General features: G+C 39.6%; 2 protein-coding genes across 2 annotated transcripts in view; one reads left to right on the forward strand and one right to left on the reverse strand.

Moving 5' to 3' along the window:
• The window catches only part of grin2db (glutamate receptor, ionotropic, N-methyl D-aspartate 2D, b), a 77,287-nt gene extending 70,155 nt beyond the window's left edge, over positions 1-7,132 (reverse strand). Inside the window, exon 1 of the mRNA XM_084089507.1 lies at positions 6,914-7,132. The gene's annotated coding sequence lies outside the window, so the exon portion shown is untranslated. The remainder of the gene's footprint in view (positions 1-6,913) is intronic.
• Positions 7,133-18,590: 11,458 nt separating this feature from the next.
• Positions 18,591-21,399, forward strand: part of pitpnc1b (phosphatidylinositol transfer protein cytoplasmic 1b) — a 10,044-nt gene continuing 7,235 nt past the window's right edge. The window contains exon 1 of the mRNA XM_084089506.1: positions 18,591-19,528. Coding sequence (XP_083945632.1) covers positions 19,523-19,528 — 6 coding nt within the window. The 5' untranslated portion in view covers positions 18,591-19,522. The remainder of the gene's footprint in view (positions 19,529-21,399) is intronic.

The following is a 21,399-nucleotide window of genomic DNA, read 5'->3' on the forward strand; positions in this document are numbered from 1 at the left end:
CTCTCCTTCTCTCTCTCACACAGACACACACGCACAACTGGACTGAAGGTGAATACTTTGAACAGGTAATCTGAGCAAACAATCTACACTACATGGATATTTCTACTTCATACCTACATTTATCACAATTCAAAAACAATAAAAAAAAATAAAAAATACAGGCGAGGAGGATTAAAACTCAAAGTCTACCAATAACAAAAAATGGTATTTTGAAGGGGTAAAAAAATGAGGATTTATTGCTGGTCCAGCTGGTTCAAATTATTACTCAGCCCTGACTTCATCACATGTAGCCTAGGCCTAGTTATACGTTTTATTTTTAGAAACATATACTCACCCTCATGTCAGTCATTCCAAACCTGTTTGACTTTCTGTCTTTATTTCTGTTTAGAGTATACAGGTTTGGAACGACATAAGAATGAGTTAATGAATCAATGGGGGGTGATGAACTATCCTTTTCACATTTAGTTATGTCATATTACAATCAGCAAAATTTGCAACAACATTTAATATGTCACAGAATACCAAACGTTTAGTCTTAAAGGCATAATAACACAAGTACACGATCAACGGTCGCAAGATATTATGCAACTGTAATTCACTGTAACAAAATCCAGTGGTTCAGGGATGATGTCAAAACCAAGAAGACTAATTCGCCAGTGGATCCCTTGGGATTTTCCTATAGGTTTTTTTTTAAATGGGGTTTTTCAATTAATGAGTAAAATAAGGTCTGTGCTAAACATAAGGTTACAAAACTTTTTTTTTTTTTGCTCAACAACATCAATTACACACACCCATCCCGAAAATAAATTTTTTGAAGCTGTTATGTTTATTTTAAATAAGTAACTAAAAGTTATCAAACTTATAGTGAATATGGCGGTGGTTGAGGAGGGATCCCCTGATATGACAGGGTTCCTACAGGTTTCAGTAAGTCAAATTTAAGACCTTTTTAAGACATTTTAAGACCAAACAGATTGAAATTTAAGACCTACACGGCGCATAACCAAAAAAAAATTATAATTAAAAGAATTCTGAAAAAAATATTTTTATTTCAATGAATTCAGTAATTGAAAAAGCATTAATTTAAGTTACAGACAAAGCAATCACATTAGTAACCTTCCACACACAACAACATGCCAAATGCCCAAAACCTTAGGCCTAAAATGAAAATAGGCTAAAACAAACTTGCCCTCTAATAATATATTTCATCTCATATTTATTTACATTACGAAGCAGCATATTAATAGCCTAATAGAGATTGAACAGGCTCAGAGATTATTTTAGAAAATTGTAGTTTGCATATTATACTCTAAAAACACATAATTATAGCTGATTTTAGTTGATCATAACTAGAGATGAAATGGCATGAACATTTATTTTCACGATTATTATGAAATCAATTTACTGAGTTTGTCGAAACCCCGCAAATAACATATTAAATAATCAATATGCAAGTTTTGTTTACATAAACATCAAAATACTATTAAAAATGATGGCCAGATTTTAAAGGAGTGTCTTGCAACATGTTATCTACTAATATGTACAAGTTCAAATAAAGTTTTTACAAAAATGGTTTTATAAAAAGATAAACCTCACATATTTCAGCCTTTAAATATTTTTTTTTATAAAAAGAATGAGTCAAAAAAAGATTAATTACTGACATTTACAATGCACATCCGCATATCTAATATTACTAGTGCAAAATACCCGTGCAAAATCAGTTTTTGTGTGTGTTTTTAGTAATTGTTGGTTTGGTGTGATTGAATGCTCATTGTTACAATTGCACAGCAAAATGGGTTACTACAAATGATGCCCGTGAAAGAGACTGTGAACGCATTGAATAGGATATGTTTAGTTGGTGAATAGCATAGGCTAGTATTACACAGTAGCGATAACATTAAGCGCACCAGAATGAAACATAATATTCAGAAGTAAACAGCATAGCTGACATATAGATTCAGTTTACATCCACAAATGAATAAGCGTGTCGATTCAGGGAGCAGTGCAAAGTGCCCGTGCAAAATCAGTTTTCGTGTGTGTTTTTAGTAATTGTTGGTTTCTTGGTAAAGAAAACACATTTTTACTCAAATTAATCAAAATGGATTTATCACGTTCTGGAACCAAACTATAATATCCAGAAGTAAACAGTGTAGCTGACTGATGTCAGAATGTTTATTTTTAAACCACAACCTTCTTGGGGCTTCTTTGAATGATACAACTCTCTAATGTCAGAATGTTTACTTTTAAACCACAACCTTTTAAAAATGATATATTTAACGATATCTTTGCATTTCTCATCCAAACAATGTCAAACTTGGCACTGCACTTACTCGTGCCCGTGGCGAGACAGACACCTGTCGAGTTTGAAATCAATCGGACTAACGGTTCGAGAGATATGCGAGGAACAGACACACACACACACACAGACAGACAGACAGACAGACGTTCCTGTCATTTATAGATAGATTAATAACATTTGGTCTGATTTTCCTGTGGCGTCTGTCGTTGCTAAGCAACCATACAACGCACTCTCAACAGCAACAAGCGGGTGGAAAAAAATTGCGCGTTGTTTCAATAGCGCTTGCCGCATGCCCACATTTTAATAAACTTGAGCACGCAAAAAGACGCGGTATGTGAACTGCCTGCTGTTGGCGAGCGACCTCATATCAAGCCCCGGGCTACTGGTAGCACGCGAGCGAGCTCCGCTTTGTGTGCTGTGTTTAAGGCATCACGTGTTCACAGTACTGTGCACTGTGACCCGGGGCTGCGTTGCATTCTCAATTATTGGTTCCGCCACTCTTTATATATACTACGTTATTTAATAAAAATAATCGTGGTTGACAAATGAAACTTTTGAGGAAAAATACAATACGGAGAAGTTACATACAGCACAATTTTTAAGACCCAGACATCAAAATTCAAGACTTTTTAAAGACTTTTTAAGGTATTATTTCCAAATTAATAAATTCAATGCTTTTAAGGCTTTTTAAGACCCCGCGGGAACCCTGTATGATTGTACAGCGCTTTGGGTGTACAGTAGTACATATGAAAGCGCTACATAAAAGCCTCATTCATTCATTCATCAATGAACCATTTCTGTTCTTGCCTTGATCTAAACAAAAATATTTCAGCTTTATCTTTTCTAGATCTGTGTCAGGTAAAAGCATGCCATCTTTCTTGTCCTCCTTCTTCTCCATTAACATACTGAACAGAAATCTGTCAGTATGATCAATCAGCACCTTGAATACAGCCCAAAATGTCTCCTCAGCCTGGTCCACCATTATCCGTGTCATTTCACTGCCCCTGAATCTCATCTTGTTTCATCCAACAGCTGCTATACACATCTCTGCACCTCTCCACTTCACAGAAACAGCATCACAATACATGTCTCATCACTAGAGACCTCCTCAGGGGGAAAGCAAGGTCCACACTGGCTTGATTTTCAGCCATTGTTAGTTTACATCTGTCAATAGTGTTTTATGGACATGTGTTTGATTAGATATCAGAGATGAATGAATCAAGAGACGCCATGATCTCACACAGTGTCAGCGAGCTCATGTTAAGCTCTCAGGTGAATTGTCTATGGAAACGAGGGAAGTCTTGCAGGGATTTCCGTGGTAACTGTACAGGACCGCAGTTGTAGTTAGACCGAAATATCCGTGGTTACGGTAACCGTGGAGATGGGTGAAAGGGAAGACTCGGCTTCCTGTGGAAACTCATGGCTGATTAGAACAGGATGCCACTGAGTGCTACACTTTCTGTGTCAATGTTTCCTCTTAATATGCTAACATTTCCGGCATTCTTGTTAAAAGTCGCTTCTGTTTCCCTTTTCATAGAAACACTCTCCTTCTTTTTATTTTCCTCCTCCTCCTTCCATTGCTCCTTCACTACCACTTGGCCTCAGCTGTATAACACTAAGGTGCCGTTTACACAAAATGCTTTTAAAAATGTTTGTTAGACAGGCATGTTTGACTATTGCGCTCACGTCTTTTGCTGCGTCTTGCAAACGAGACGTTTTTCTAAAAACACGACACTCAAGTTAAAATGGAATCACAATTTTAGCCACATAAAAAATGATTTGGTAAATCATTAAGACATAAAAAGTCATAATTATTAAATAAAAATAACTAAATCCTAAGACAACATAAAAAAGACATTATAATAGAATAAAAATCATTCTGAAATGAAAAGTCAGATTTTTTTTTGTTATAATTGACTTTTTATGTCATAATTATGAATTTTATTTCATACAACTTGAATGAAAATTATGACATTGTAGATTATTTTTAATTGTGACTTCTCCGAATTTTGACTTTCTGTCGATTTCGACTCATCTCATACTTGTTTAATATAACAATTTTGACTGTTTTTGTCAATTCTGATTTCTCATACTTATGACACGTCATAATATGACTTAACTCTTCGTAAAAAAAAAAATTGTAGTTATAGTATAATCATTTTGACTTTTTGTCGATTTTGACTTTTTATCTCACAATTATGATTTATCAAAGCATATCATATGTGGTGGAAAACGGCTTCCATAAGTTAAAAGAAGTAAAAAAAAATGTGTCTCTAGACCTTGTTTTTGTTGTTATTCCACTGTCCAGCATCATGTGTTTTTAAAATAAAAAATGCTTTCAATGTAAACGTCCCTAACGCAGCAATGGCTCTGTGTGTGAGACAGGGTGGGCTGCTTTATTTTGATCTGAATGTCGGAGCAACTGTGGTGTCCCACGTGCTTTCTCCATCTGACCCCGAGCACCCAAACTGCGTCTGAGGTCTAATGTAAATTAGAATGGCCTTTATCAATAGCGAGCCAGTCTAACCTCTGGGGAGTCAGGGGAGAGGGGAGCAATGTAATCTCTTTCAAACACCAGCCTATGATCTCGTTAAAGACTAATTGATGTTCTGTGTTAACGAGCTTTACCTTAATTAGTCACATTTAAGTGAACGGGGGATACTGAGAGGGAGTTGGATACAGTTTGGGGCATGCTGGACTCATCAACACAGCTATGTGAACAAAAAAAAAAGAGAGGAAAGTAATCAGATGAAGAGACTGATACAGAAACGCTGAAGCGAGGGATCCAGCAGAAAAAAGAGATGTTAAAAAAGCAGCAATACTCTAGAGCCGGAAAGCCCGAGAGGGAATGATAGAGAGGATAGAGAGCAAAGGTAAAGGAGAAGATAAAGAATCAATGCGCTGAAACAGAAAAAGGAGAAAGAGGTAAAGAGAAATGCAAACGTTGATTCAAGCTGCTCTCATCTTTCTGTCTGAGCCCTCCAACCATGTTCAGTCTCAGATATTCAGTTCCTCTTCTCCCTTTCTTCCTCTCCTTCATTTCCTCCTCTCACTCCCTCATTCTGTTTGCACTGTATTTCTCTTTTCCCCATCCTTCACTGTATTTCTGTCTAAGAGTCTTCTCCTCCCCATCCAGCTTCATCTGTATCCACACCTCTGCTACATCCTCCTCTTCAGTGCATAATAGTCTCTCACCTTCTTTCATTCTACACTCTTTCATTCTTTCACTCTCCCTCCTTCTTTATAAGTGCACTCCCCCTCCCTCTACAGTAAAGCCTGGAAAGCAGCTGTAAGACAGACCGCTGGAGTGAAGCTATATTGACACTGAAGGCAACACATTAACATTACTGTGCGCATTACAGTACTGCAGTGTGTGTGTGTGTGTGTGTGTAGTCCTTGGTGATTTGCGTGCCCAGTATCCACAACATGCCTTGTTCAATAAATATGCTTTTTTTGGAGGTCGTAATCTTTTCTCACCTGTACATGTACTGTATGTGAAAAGAGTCTCAAGACAGCAAATCAGTACAGAATGAAGCTTATGAAAGGTCACGTTGCACAACAAGCTCCTAGTACACTAAAACATATAACTGAACTAAAATGTTTTCTGTGTATGATGTATGCCAGCACTGATCTCAGGCCTGTCTTGGTGTACATTAAGACCTCACATTCCCTCTGCAGGACTCCAGGCTCCATCTTAACAGCTTTAATAAGTTTGGCGCAAGGAGGGAGTAAAACTTATTACAGAATATGAAGCAGAAGCCCCACATAAATGATTTTACTTCATCTAAACGCCAACGGTTTGATTCATATCGCAGGAGGAAAACTGTGGGCCTGTGATGGGCTCATATGAAATTAACATAATGAGCGCTGCTCATAAATCTCACTGATTTCTTACCCAACTATTAAAAAGCAAATGGCCAGACTTTGAAAAACGAAAGCAATTGGTGTATTGAGATATTTCAATTCACTGTCTTCCATTTAAATGATTATACATAAAAAAAATACTCGAAAATAAATAGGCTATGCTATGTTAATAAGCTCGCATGGCACTGAAACACCAAGAATATCAAACACACACTGTGAGACACTGAAAACTGTGCTCAGTAAAATTGATAAATCCGCAGTTTACATACACAACTGGAGACGAGCAACCTGACAGCGCGGCGTATCGACACGATCATTAGCCGCACCGAAGCAGCATTTTAAACACGTTTTAATATTCAGTTGCTTCACAGTTGTTGTTTTTATGAAAATTACTAATTGTGCCCGCAGACTGTGCGTGTCTCAGTGCCGTTTCCAGGCGCGTGCGTTTTCGCGTGTTGCTGTAACCTCTGCGCGTAGCTGTGCAGTGAGAGAGCAAGAAAAGTCTAAGTATGTGCTGTTTCACTGAGGAACAAGTGGGCTTATAAGCACTGGCATATGTGCGCGCGTGCAGCAATGACAGAAGGGTCAAACACCAGCGCGCGCCGGCCGTATCCATCTATCTTTCGCGTGCCATCCATCTTTTCCAGTAACGTTACCCTCACCCGGAGCCGCCGGTGCACTGTCAGTGCCTCCTCGCTCCACGCAGTCAAGTCCATGCAAAAACACAGCAGTATTCATTAAACTGTTACTTACTGTGTTTTCACGCGCCTGTCCCCCCTCTCTCCTTTCGGCCCTCCATTCTCTTCACATCATTCCCCTCGAGGTATCCTTTTTGCGGCTTCTCCGGGGGAAATACACCTAGAAATATATATATTCTACATGTATTCAATTTTCGCGAGCTCTCTCTCTCCCTCTCTCTCTCCACCTATCTCCCGCTCCCTCCTCTCTCTCTCTCTCTCTCTTGCTCCTCTCTCCCACTCTCTCTCTCTCTCCGCTCTTTTGTTAAAATTCAGTATATGCACCTCGTCACCTAGCAACCGTCAACCGTCAACCTCCCTCTCTCGAGCGCGCGCGCGCCTCCCGCTTCTCTCTCCCTCTCTCCATCACTTGCGACACGTGTTGAATGCTAAACTTAGCGGTGTGGAATAATATTAATAACTGGGTGGCTCGAGGTCTCTTCCTCTGCCTCTCACTCTCTCTCCCACTCCACACACACACACTCACGCTATCGCGCACACACACACCTCCTCCTTTCGCTCGCGCATATCATCATGCAATATAAATATTTACTAGAGCCACTCAGTCCTCTGTTGCATGCCCCCCGCAGCCCCCGTCCGTGTCTCTCTCTCCTCCCATCATCCCGTACTGCGAATCAATGGAGCCGTGTCGCCACTTCTGCTCCTCCGAGCAAAACGGAGAGGTGTGTGTCCATCACGCAGTCCATCCGTTTCACTAGACACGCGTGTATCCATACAGCAAAGACAGGGGGGGGAATACGCACCGACCGTGAGCGCGCGCGTGTGTTCTGGAGAGTGAGTTACCGTTGCTTATGCCGGGAAAATGGATGGAGTAAGTAGCTTGAGCTGCAGTCACCGTATTAATACATTATTTTATACGATTTTTTTTCTTTTCTTTTTATTATTCCACCGGTTAGATTTTTTTTTTTTACCTCTCTTTTTATATCTGTGGTCTACTGGAAGTGGTCGCTTGTCAATCGATTAATAAACCAATAACTCAATCGCCCGTGATTAATACTGACACTCTGTGTTTCATTTAGTGAGCTCTGATGATAAATGGTCAATGTTTTTTCAGAAGGTCACTGACTGAATCCCAGCGTGACGCAGCGCTATTGATGAAATACCGTTCAGCCATTTAAAGCAGTCGTTTCCAACCCTGTTCCTGGAGGCCCCCCAACGCTACACATTTTGGATGTCTCCCTCATATAACACAATCATTTAAAGTATTGGAGTACTCTACTAATGAGCTGACGAGTTTAATCAGGTGTGTTTGATTTGGGAGACATCCAAAGTGAGTACTGTTGGGAGCCCTCCAGGAACAGGGTTGGGGACCAGCGTTTTAAAGCATAAACTAAACTACTGATCCGTTTCCTCATCTCCACTAAAGAAATGTATCAGCATCATGTCTGTGCAAGAGAATGTACTGGGTATAACAGTCAAAAACACTCAATCGTTCAATGCCTGAGTGTAATGCAATTAAAGTTAATTCATATCTGCTTCATTCTTTAAGGTATTAGTTATTATTATGAGGCCCTTAAAAGAACACGGGCCAGTTGTAAGTTATATGATAAATAAGCAACTTTAAGTTCAAACAAAATTCTAAAGATGGCTGTGTGCTTGTTTCTCTGGTGCATAAGGTCTATTTGACAAATAAACGTACATTTCATATTATGCAACACATTACTTTCCTTTCTGCTTACAACCGCAGCGAAGTCTTCCCATAAAGTTATAGCTTAATTTTTTTGTTTTGAATGACAGCCGCGAGTATAAACGATGACAGAGTTTTCCATTTTTGGGTGAACTGTCAAGTCATGATAAAATGGAAGTAGCGACAGATCTTTCCTTCTGTATTGTGACAAAAAAATAAAATAAAAAATGTTTTGTTCACATAGAGATGTATAACATGCATATAGAAAATAGAAAAATATGCTTACTGCAAGACTACATGGTGCAACCGAATGAAGTACAGGCTTAGTTACAAACTTACCAGTAGTTACTAAGCCCCAAATGTAAACTTTACATCCCAATTTAAAGGGAGTGTTCAACCAAATATAAAAGTTCCATTATAATTATAATTACCCTCATAATGTTTTAAACCTGTATGACTTTCTTCTGTGGAAAGGCCGATGAAATTCAAGGGCGTCAATGTTGTATTGGACACCATTGAAAATTCAGCTGAAAGCCATACAGATTTGGAACAATATGGGGGTGAGTAAATCATGACAGAATTATTATTTAATTTTTTTCATACAAATGGACTGGTTCAATCATTGATTTTTGTGAGAGAACAAGGGAACCAGTGTTGCAGTTGTCAGGTTGCACAAACCCACATATCAATCATCAGTCTGAATCTCATTGGCCAGCAACAGATGTCAGTTGAATGGTTCACAACATAAACTGTCAAAGTGACTGAGTGTGATTTTGAAGTGAGGGCATGTTAACCAGTTTCATTCAGTGGAATTTATGTTCACACCATATTCACCCTCTTTCTCTCTCTCGGTCTCACTCTTTGTATACGTGTCCTGTTGTTTGAGTTACAGCTCAGAGCACAACAGATGAGTAAACATTGATAGTCACAAGTAAATCCCATCAAATCAGATTGGGGAATGCAAAGGCTGCGCTCCCTCCTGCCCTCGCTCTCAGTTCCTCTTTTTCTCTCTCTGTAGGCGTTTCTTTCATTCTCTCTTCGACTCCTCGCAAAGTCTGATTAGAGTTGATAAAGAAAAATCCCATTTAATCAAGTAAATAGTAGATGGAGGAATTGAGCAGCAGTCCCAGAGGCACACACTGGGCCTTATAGGAATCATATTGAAGGTTCGTACAAGCCTTGGGATAATAATACGGACTATGACATGGCATCTGGCATTAGTGTCGGATAAAACAAGCAGACGTGAGGGAGAAGTGCAGAAGAAACTAATAGGAGAACTAAAGAGAGAGACTGCCTGAGGGAAGATGGAGAGAGTGAGAGCCCTATTCAGCAGTGCCACACAGACTTTCCTTTCGCACTGGGAGACCTCGACGACGATTTAATTTCTTCTCAGTCCTAGCTGTAATAGAAAATAACCAAGTACTTTCGCGCAATAGCTGTCAGCGACCTTCTGAGAAGAATAGGGCTAATCCTTTACGGTGCCCTCGCAGAACGGCTCGGTTCAAATCCGCTACATTTCATTTTTTGAATAAATTTTCTTCCTCTTAAAGATACATATTTTTTCCCCTCTCACAGTGAGACTGAACTCTGTCTTTGACTGGGCCTGTGTTAAACGTAGACTCGAAATTAGGCTTTCAGCAAAGAAAAAAAAAAGCTACAGAACATCATATTCATTTTCACAGGCGGTAAATGATGGGCTTTGTAATCCCGAGCTAATTATCGCAACAAGCGCAAATGTACATCACCGTTTTTCAAGTATCCACATTTGTGAATATCTAAAGACTTTGTATGAATAATTCTTTAAGACTCCTCGCTTGTGTTGGTACAGTATAGTCGGAGGGTTCAAAAGGAGCTGATGGAAGCCACAAGAGCCTTTAGTCCCTGCGGTCATTTCTCTGATCACTTATGATTCCATTTAAACAGTATTACTCTCAACGAACAGCTTCACCCACGGATAATGATCGCATGTTTCAAGATCCTTCTTTCTCAAGAGGTATTCGACAGGGTCGGATAGAGATTCTATGAGAAGATTGGAAAGCCCTTCATCATCCAGAACACCAGGGGTTTGGGCTTTATCCCAGTGTGTGCCAAGTTCTCAGATATATCAGTTAAAAGTCCCAAACAATCAGTACTCTATAGCGGTCTAAAGATGCAGAGCCTCAGCCATTATGAAGTGAACATTGTTCTATCCTCTCTGGTTTATGTTTAAGGAATATTCTGGGTTCAGTACTAGTTAAGCTAGTTAAGCATGGTCACACATTAGATTAGGGTCCAATTCTCGCTCTTAACTAACTATTAACTATGACTTTTGCCTCAATAAACTCCTAATTAATGTTTATTAATAGAAGGAAAGGTAGTTGTTAAGTTTAGGTATTGGGTAGGGGATGTAGAATATGGTCATGCAGAATAAGGCATTAATATGTGCTTCATAAGTACTAATAAACAGCCAATATCCTATGAATATGCATGCTAATAAGCAACTAGTTGATAGTGAGAATTGGACCGTAAACTAAAGTGTTGCCGACAGCATTTGTGGCATAATGTTGATTACCACAAAAAATAATTTCCACTTGGGGAAACTGACAATGGAAGTGAATGGGGCCAATCCATAAACATTAAAATACCCACTGTTTCAAAAATAAAGCAACAGAACAATGTGTTAACATGATTTAAATGCGTGTGCGTGGAGTGGTGATCCTATTTTGAATGAAGTTGTCCAATTGTCCAAGACAACGAAATGCCATAAACCCTGAAATGGCTGTAACATTATTTCAACAGCTTAACAGCTAAAAAAAAAAAAAAAAAGTGTCATTACAGAATAATTATTGTACATGCTTTTATAAAATGATAAGCTTCACATTTTTTCTAAATCTTTGGCCTCATTCACTTCCATTGTAAGCGCCTCAATGTAACCTTGATTTTTCTAAAGAAAAGTTAGTTACATTTAGTTACATTCTGTTCAGTCAGTCTTTGTCCGATCTCCGTCCTACTAAGTGTGTGTTCCTTCTGCCTTGTCTGTACCTGTTTGAATCATATTGTTAGTAAAAGTTTGCATTGGAACTTTTGATTCTCCCTCGTCTTCTTCTGCTTGCACCACACCATGACAGAAGATCGGACCGCCCAAAATGGACGATAGGGTTAGAATGATCGTCATGGCTCAGGAGAGCCAAAACTTTTTTTTATTCATCAAGGACTTTTGCCGCCTTGCCGTCACCAGCACCCTCGATGACATGAGCCTGAGCACCTTGTTCCACCGGACTGGACTGGAGGGAGACTGTCATCCAGTGTCTGGAGAGCGACGTGTCTCGATCCGGAACATAGCCTGACTCAAGGGATCTTCACGTCATGCCTGCCCAGCCTGAGCCCTCAGCCAAGATGGCCACCGCCTCGCCACCTCACCACTTGAGCCCTCAGCCAAGATGGCCGCCGCCTCGCCACCTGAGCCCTCAGCCAAGATGGCCGCTACCTCGCCGCCTGAGCCCTCAGCCAAGATTAGGGTTGGGTATCGTTTGGGTTTTTTTCGATACCGGTGCCAAATCGATACTTTTAAAACGGTACCGGTGCCTAAACAGTGCCTGTACCAATACAAAACGAGCCTCAAAACGATGGTGAATGACATTAAAGAACGTTTTTATTGAAAAAAATTAAATAAAAAATTCTTAAAATTGAATATATTAAAATTTTAGAGTAAATATATAAATATAAGTAATCTAAATACAAAAAAACCCAGAACAAATTTACATAACAAATTCACAATAAAACCTAAGCCACCTAACCAATAATTTAACACTAGTACTAATAACAGCAAAGTAGTCTGTATTCTTGGTATGCTACAAACCAGCTTTAAATTTCAGCAATTCTTTTCACATTTTTTGCGTTCTCTGGCCAAATACGACACCTCTCCTGACTTATTGCATGTCCTGCACAAGGTGAGCGTTATTTTAGAACGCATCACCTTAAATGCCGTGACGCGAAACCCATCGTGGAAGAAGAACGCCGTCATGTTTACTGTTAATTGTGACAATGAGCGCTCATCAGGATCAACTGAAGGCTGGATTTTCAAAAGTACGTGAGGTTTGCGGCTCTATTCTTGCAGTAAACTTGCACAACGTTCTTGAATGAATCATTTATTAGATGTACGCCGGTCTGTTATTGTATGGACATTGACTTTACATTTTAACAGAAAACATGACACGGAACAAATAACAAACTGTGACTGCTGAGCGTGCCTGTCTCTCTGGCTCAGCGCCAGCCAATGCAGATTTGAATTTAGAAGTTGATGATTACGCGATCTGAACATTAAGCACACCGGTGTGAACGATCGTAAGCGTCAAAGGATTAACTAGCAATCACATGCGATGATTATGTTTCTTACGTCCGTTTCGGAGAACCAGAGGGCAGATATTTCAACCGACAACTGAGCCATTTAAGTGGCACCGAAATGAGGCACCGAAATCTGTGTTTTGATTCGGTCCGGTTACATACCGGTTACTTATGTACCGGTTCCATATCGGTGCCAGGTTTCGGTATCCAACCCTAGCCAAGATGGCTGCCGCCTCACCGATACCTGTTCCCCGTTCTGTTCCTAGATCTGTTCCTGCCCCAAGGACTGTTCCTGCCCCATGGACTGTCCATATTCCCAGACCTGTCCCTGTTCCAGAGTCTCGTCCCGCCGAGACCGCCTGTCCAGAGTCTTCTGTCCCTGAGCCTGAGTCTTCTGTTCCCTAGCCTGTATCTGACTCTGTTCCCGAGCCTGTATCTGAATCTGTTCCCGAGTCTGAGCCTGAGTCTGTTCCTGAGCCCAAATCTGTTTCCAAGCCGGAATCTGTTCCAGAACCTGAGCCGGTTCCTCAATTCCCACCCAGCTTCCCTCTCCCACCTCCTCACATATACCACCTCTCAACCCTTCTTCCGCCACTGCCTGTCAGCCCCACAGCTCCTCTAACCACCTTCGGGGAGGTGGGGTCGCCGTGGGTCTGCCAGCCTGCAGCTCCAGCCTGGTCGGTGGATCCCCAGTCTCTGCCTCCAACCTCCACAACCAGGACTCTACCTCGGCCCGTCGATCCATCAGCTCAACCTTGGCTCCTACCTCCCTCAGCTCCACCATGGCCCATCAGTTCACCAGTTTCGCCAGGCTCCCTCGTCCCCCCGGATCCACCTTGGTTGCTCGTCGACCGACCCTCACCTCTGGACTGCACTCCACTGGCTACGCCTCTTCCCTTCGTCCCCCGGCTCCATTGGACTCCTCACTCCCTTCTGTTCCTCCTTGGTCCTCACTCCCTCTGTCTCCACTGTGCCCTTCTGTGTCCCCGCCTGCACCTCAGTCGCCAGAGCCGGCGGTTTCGCCATGTCCGCCATGTCCGCTCGTCGGCTCTCCGGCTCCACCCTGGTCTCCTCTCCCACCTGCTTCGCCCCCGTTAGTTGGCCCCCTGGAGTCGTCAGCCCTGCCTCCTCCATGGCTCCTCCAGCCGTCGTCTCCGCCCTGGCCGTCTGCACAGACTGCTCCGCCCTGGCCGCCTGCATCGTCTGGCCGCCTGCATAGTCTGGTCCCTCCTGCCTTCTGTCTGCCCTTCACCTGCTCTTCATCCTCCTCCCGAGTCCCCTCCATCCGCAGTTGGCCTATCTAGGGCGCGAGGACACGCCTACCAGGAGGGGGGAGTACTGTCACGTGTCAGTGTTTGTTTGTTTTTTAAGTAGTCACATGTCTTCCTGCCACTCCTTCGTATCCATGGTTACTGTCATTTAGTCCATCTGTATCACCTGTGTTTAGTTAATCATCATCATCTATGTCACCTGTGTTCTGTTAATCAGTGTTCATCAGTGTTTGTATTTAGTTCCATTCTGTTCAGTCAGTCTTTGTCCGATCTCCGTCCTACTAAGTCAAGTCAAGTCAAGTCATCTTCATTTATATAGCGCTTTTAACAATGTAGATTGTTTCAAAGCAGCTTTACAGAGATAAACGTATAATTTAAGGTAACAGAGATTGTTTTGGCTTTATAGCGGTTCTTTAGTAAAGTTATTTTCCAGCTAAAGTTAGTTTTGATTGATTCGCTTCTGTCGCAACGATCATTTGTTATTAAATTAGGGGCCGCTAAGACGACATCATTCTCTCTACACAGACTTTAAACGCGAACCTATGATAAACGCTGATGGCGTTCACATGCGCATTAAGAATTGGTTCTATAGTAATGTGCGTTTGAATATATGTGCGCAGGTTTGTAATTCCCTACAAACCAAGCCTAAACAAAGTACTGTTTTTTTAATTTTGTCACTTCGGGGTAGGTACGCAAAACGAATTTTCCAGACAGCGCTTTATCTGTAGAGTGGTAAAGGGATCCTCCATAGGGAGAGACTAGTTGGCACTTCAGCACTGCGTTGTCATCGGGTCCAGGCGAAGGTCCTTCGTCAGATCTGGATACGGCCTGGATCTGGCAGGCTGCGGGAAAACCTCGGGATAAACAAAGACACTAAATTAGCGTAGATGCCATTCTTCTTATGATGTAATGAGTACATCAGGATTTATGGGAAGTGTTCCCGGTTCTGGCTGACCTAATCTATGCAGCCTAACATTGAATTATAGAAGTCTATAATGTATTATGTGAATGCTAGGTCAAAGAGATGTGTTTTTAATCTAGCTTTGAATTGACAGAGTGTGTCTGCTTCCCGGACAATGTTAGGAAGACTGTTCCAAAGTTTTGGTGCTAAATAGGAAAAGGATCTACCGCCAGCAGTCGATTTTGATATTCTAGGTATTATTAACTGGCCGGAATTTTGAGATCGCAATAGACGTGAAGGACTATAATGCGTTAAGAGCTCGCTCAAGTACTACGGAGCTAAACCATTTAGTGCTTTGTAAGTAATCAGCAATATTTTAAAATGTATGCGATGTTTAATAGGCAGCCAATGCAGTGTTGACAGAACCGGGCTAATATGGTCATACTTCCTGGTTCTGGTAGGAACTCGAGCTGCTGCGTTTTGAACCAGCTGTAGTTTGTTTGTTAAGCGTGCAGGGCAACCACCCAGTAAAGCATTATAATAATCTAGCCTTGAGGTCATGAACGCATGAACTAATTGTTCCGCATTTGTCAATGAGAGCATATGACGTAATTTAGATATATTTTTAAGATGGAAAAATGCGGTTTTACAGATACTAGACACGTGACTTTCAAATGAAAGATTGGTATCAAAGAGCACACCCAGGTTTCATTAGTAGTAGAATTGTTAGTAGTATTGTTAGTAAAAGTTTGCATTGGAACTTTTGATTCTCCCTCTTCTTCTGCCTGCACCACACCTTGACAGTGTAAGTAATACTGAGAGAGAATTTACAATTGTCAAACAGGTTTCATTTTATTATTGTGCATCATAATGGTAATCCAGTGCTGGAATGCAAACGAACAAGACCCTTATCACCTGCAGCAATTTTGGTATTTTACAGTAAAAAAAAAAAGAAAAAAAAAAAACACAGAAAGGAAACCCATTACATAAATATTGACTTTGTCCTGCTGATCTCTACTATTAATCTATCCTTTGCCCTACAAAATCCCAGGAATGAGAGCAGCAGATATAGTAATTGTAGTAGTGGCATTGGTGTAAAGAGTACATTGTAAATAAAGATCAAAAACGTCTGCACACTCCACTGACACAGTCGCTCAACCAGCTCTCACAGATTCATTCAGAGCACAGCAGGCTAGTTTGTGTTCAGCTCTCCCTCGTTCCCCCCTCAGTTTTCTTTTTCATAGTTTCCATTCTACACTAATACCAACTACTACACACAGGCCACTGGTCTCCCCAAAATAAGACATATTGACTCTGCTGTTGCCTACAAGATGACAGGGTTTAGTTTAGCCTGATCCGGTTAAGCTGATAAAACAATTGAACAGAACAGAAACCAAAAGACATTACCATTCGATCAGAAGCTGAGCAGGTTCTTTTTGTTTGAGGATTAAAGGTGTAAAACTATTGTGCTTTGAGAAGACAACATAGTTATGCTAAGTAAAGAAAACAGGGCAGTTCACAGTGAAACCAAAATAACCAGAGCAGAAAACTATTGTGCTTTTCTGGGGGCGTTTAAATTTCAAATGGGGACTGGATCTGCTGAGTGAGGGTAGGGTGGGGGAGATGAGAAATTTCATAGACTTCCTCCTGTAATGCTTAATTACGTCTCTCCTGTACTTGAGGTAATCTTTAATCAGATGAGCACCATGGACTCCAAGTGGAGTGCCCTGCAGCCGCCTCTGATAAAATTCACACACGCACAGGTTTGTTTTTCCACCATAGTGGGGAATTTCCATAGATTTCTATTGTTTTTTTAACTGAGCTAATGATATTGATTCCCTGCACTACTCATGAATCCAGTCCTTTACTTTTATACCATTTTCAACAAAAAAGTCAGTAATGACTCAAAAAATGTCATGTGGTATATAACCACTAGTAGTACAACTTTTTCCTTATGTCTTAAATATATGTCAGTGTACACACAAATGTTTTTAAATATATTTTCAAGAATTTATCTTTACAAATGTCATGAGTTATTAATTCATAAATAATCAGTAAAAAAAAAAAAACAGTCCGCTCAACTGGGCTCTTTCTTGCAAGAAAATTACATCTATGAAAAGTTTCAGTCTGGATTCAGACCGCACCATAGGACTGAAACTGCGCTCGTTAAAATTACAAATGACTTACTTTTAGCATCTGACCAAGGCTGTATGTCAATACTAGTTTTACTTGATCTTAGTGCTGCGTTCGATACTATAGATCACACAATACTCTTAGATCGACTACAAAATTATACTGGTGTTCAAGGACAAGCATTAAGTTGGTTCAGATCATACTTATCTGACCGCTACCATTTTGTCTATTTAAATGGAGAAAAATCGATCATAACTCCAGTAAACTATGGAGTGCCGCAGGGATCTGTGTTAGGCCCTCTGTTATTCTCAATATATATGCTACCACTTGGAAATATTATAAGGAAACATGGAATTAGTTTCCATTGTTATGCTGATGACACTCAAATATATATTTCTATATTTCATCACGGCCAGATGAAAACGCTAAATTATCCAATTTGACAGAGTGTGTTAAAGATATAAAAGATTGGATGACGCACAATTTTCTTTTATTAAATCCAGACAAGACAGAGGTACTAATCATCGGTTTAAAAAAACGCCCACAAAACCTCTCACACTACAACTTTAACATAGTAGGATGTCCTGTTACTTTATCCTCTACAGTAAAAGACCTAGGTGTTATACTAGACTGCAACCTGTCTTTTGAAAATCATATTTCATATGTTACAAGAACAGCCTTTTTCCACCTTAGAAACATTGCTAAGCTACGTAACATGCTATCAGTTTCTGATGCAGAAAAATTAGTTCATGCATCATGAAAGCTGTACCACACTAAAATTACTGACATTTTTGCCTCAAAAATATCAAAATAACTTTAACTCAGAAAGTAAAAAAATAAATGCTCATTATAAAATTATCAGTCAATTTAATGTTTTTTTTTTTTAATCATTTTTAATGTTTTTGAAAGAAGTCTCAATTTATTTGATCAAAGTACAGTAAAAACAATAATATTGTGAAATGTGATATGTGATCTTTTTAAATGTAATTTATTGCTGTGACGGCTAAGCTGAATTTCCAGTCTTCAGTGTCACATGATCCTTCAGAAATCATTCTAATATGCTGATATGCTCAATAAATATTAATTATTATTATCAATGTTGAAAACAGTAGTGCTGCTGATATTTTTGTGAAAAACCATGATACATTTTTTACAGGATTCTTTAATGGATGGAAAAAAAGAACAAAAAAGAAGAAAAAAAGTTCAAAAGAACAGCATTTATTTGAAAAATCAATCTTTTGTTACATTTTAAATGTCTTTACAGTCACTTGCTTGCCAAATAAAAGCATTAATTTCTTTAGAAAAAAAAAAAATCTTACTGACCCCAAACTTTTGAACAATAGTGTAAACCTCTCTCTCACACACTAACACACACACACACACTCTGGCAGAAAGGATTCTACAGACTGAGCAGGTTAGTGCATTTTGTATTGTAAACAGAGTGTGGTTGTTTAATCTGGGGCAAAGTGAAGTTTATTGAGAGAGCAGGATAAAGAGGGAAAGAGGGAGAAAGTAAAAGTAGGACTGTAAGTATGAAAGATGAAAAAGATGGAGCGATGGTATTGTGTGGAAAACCAGTAAAGTAAAGTCAGGTAGAGGAGGGAAGGGGAGGAATGGGCTGAGGCAGGAGAGAAAGAATAAAGATAAGCACAGAAGAAAAGAATGCACACAGAACGGAGACGAGGGGAGGGAAGAGGGAGGGGCAAAGAACATGGCAAGGTTACACATGAACTGCAGTCTGTTTTCTTCTTTAACACAGACACAGAAAGAGAGAAGTAGAGAGAGGAAGCTTTGGTTTTGCTCTTATCTCTGCAATATCACATTAAACCGTAAATTAAAAACAGAACGGAAGAACTGAATGCTAAAGGAGTGAGTACATTCATGACACAGAGAGCCAGCAAAGAGGGACACTGAAAGAGAAAGACAGACAAAAGACAGAGAGACTATGAGAACAATAAAATAAACACGGCGGATACACATTGGCAGAGTTTACAGGACCAGCTCTGACATCAGTGAAGTGAGAGAGGAAGAGGGGTGCAACATTGCTTTACGGAAACCGCTTGACAGTTTCATACTCAGCCTAACAGACGCTTAAGAGAAACAGAAAGAGAGACAAAAGGATAAAACTAGTCTAATTTCAAAACACACCATGTTGATAAAAGAATACCGGATATGCATGCCGCTCACTGTCGACGAGGTAAGTTTGTAACTTTTTACATGTGTTTGGGTTTGCTTCCATATGTTTGTGTGTACTGCAGCTGTCCACATGATTAGTGCATCAAAGTAAACATTATCAAGATGTTTATTCCACACTGTTTATGCAGATGAAACATTAATCTAGCTCTGTGTATGTCTGTGGGTTGCATTTCATAATCTCCCCATTTCAGCCGTTTTCTTTACCTAAACGGGTTTGACCAGTTATGTATTTCCATTCTAAGTTATCCACCTCAAGGCTAGAAACAAAACACAAAGGCCTTTCCAACAAACAGCTTGGGTTTCAACAGAAGGGTCAGGGATTGTTTAGTCTATCTATGTTTCACCTTCAAATAGCCCAACTTGTGATCTTCCGATCAGACAAGCCCAAACAAGCACACCTGACCTAAAAGTCTGCCTTAGAATTCATCTATGGACTACATCAGCACTAGACCGCATAGTTTCCAGACAGGAGCACCGCCCCCTTTTTCTGGACAAGCTCTGTTGTGCGTACAGACAGCGTTTTAATGCTCCAAGCTTCACAAGGTCTCTGTCGTCATCATCAGTGACAATGATTGTCGGAATGAGTTTTCGCATTAACAGATTTCAAAAGAATTAGTCCTCAGACAAACAGCAGGAACATTGTCAGTGCTGCCAACACGGTTTTTCAGGAGAATATGTGGAAAAAATGACCCTGAGACATTTTGTGCTCTTCAGTGAATATCAATCTTTAGGCAAAAAAACAAAACCTATTTCTATGACAGATCAAGCACACTATGACAATGACATTAACTATGTTTCCACCCACATTTGGTGGCTTCCCTGATTGCAACAACTTGCATTTTTATCACAGATATTTTGCGCCAATTTCCCAGGAAGTGACCATTTTGTTCACTTGAACACATGGGATGGAAATGTTGCTTTATTTGTAAACGTTTTACAAATAAAATTTTGTTTCATGGATCATTATGGCAGAACACACAGTTTCCAAGAATGCCCAAATTTACGTAATATATTAATAATAAATTAAATAATAATAATGATAATAATAATAATATATTCACAATTATTGTCAATATTTTCTATTTCTGAAAACAATATGATGCACTTTTTTTGCAGCATGGCCCAATTTAAATCTTGATAGCTAATGCTGTTTATGCATAATTGAACTTGTATCAGTTGTGACAAAGCATATCAGAGAATAAGTTGGCATAATTAATCCAAATCAGTGAGTTAAGAATTTACGCTGTTGCAAAACTTGCGTTGGACTAAAGAAATCTCTCTGTTTGAATTAAGTGACACTACTGAAAAAAAATATATTTGAAATACATTTATTTAATGCTAAATATATACGACAAATACATATTTATGTACTTAATATAAATACCCTGCAGTTGTACTTTTGGGATACTAAATTAATATACCTAAAGTCTGCTAAATTGGAACAACAAATTTTTTACTTTTTTGTAATTTTGCATTTTAATCAAAAAAACAAATTTTGTAATTTTGCATTTTAGTTATTCAGAGGTAATGCTGAGGTCCAACTAAAGATATATATATGATTATATATAATTATGTATATTTGATTATGCTAAAATGGAAGATTTGCAAGTATACTTTAGGTACACTTTAAATACCTAGCATTTAAATTATACAGTGATCATACTATCCTTACTAACAATACAGTTATATTAAAACACATTTTAGGCAATAAATGTACATTGTGCAAAAAAGTAGTACTCCAAAAAAAGTTAAATTATAATATTTATATCAGTAAGTCTGAAGTGATATGTCAGCAAATATGTTAATAGATTTGTATTATGAAATAAATGTGTTTTAAATACATTTTGGTATAGGTTTTTTCACTAGTGGAATTCAACTTTCTGTCATTCCCATTTAAATTCCAATTCAACATCTGTGTGGAACGTAGCCAATTCAATTCACATTCCAAATCGTGAGCTGAAAGTGAGCCATTTCTAAAATCCTGGATTTGCTCAACCTAGCTGAAAAACAAGGCCAAAAAAAAAAAGAGA

This window comes from Abramis brama (genome assembly GCF_963993115.1).
Source record: "Abramis brama genome assembly, chromosome: 17".
NCBI classification, from domain to species: Eukaryota; Metazoa; Chordata; class Actinopteri; order Cypriniformes; family Leuciscidae; genus Abramis; species Abramis brama.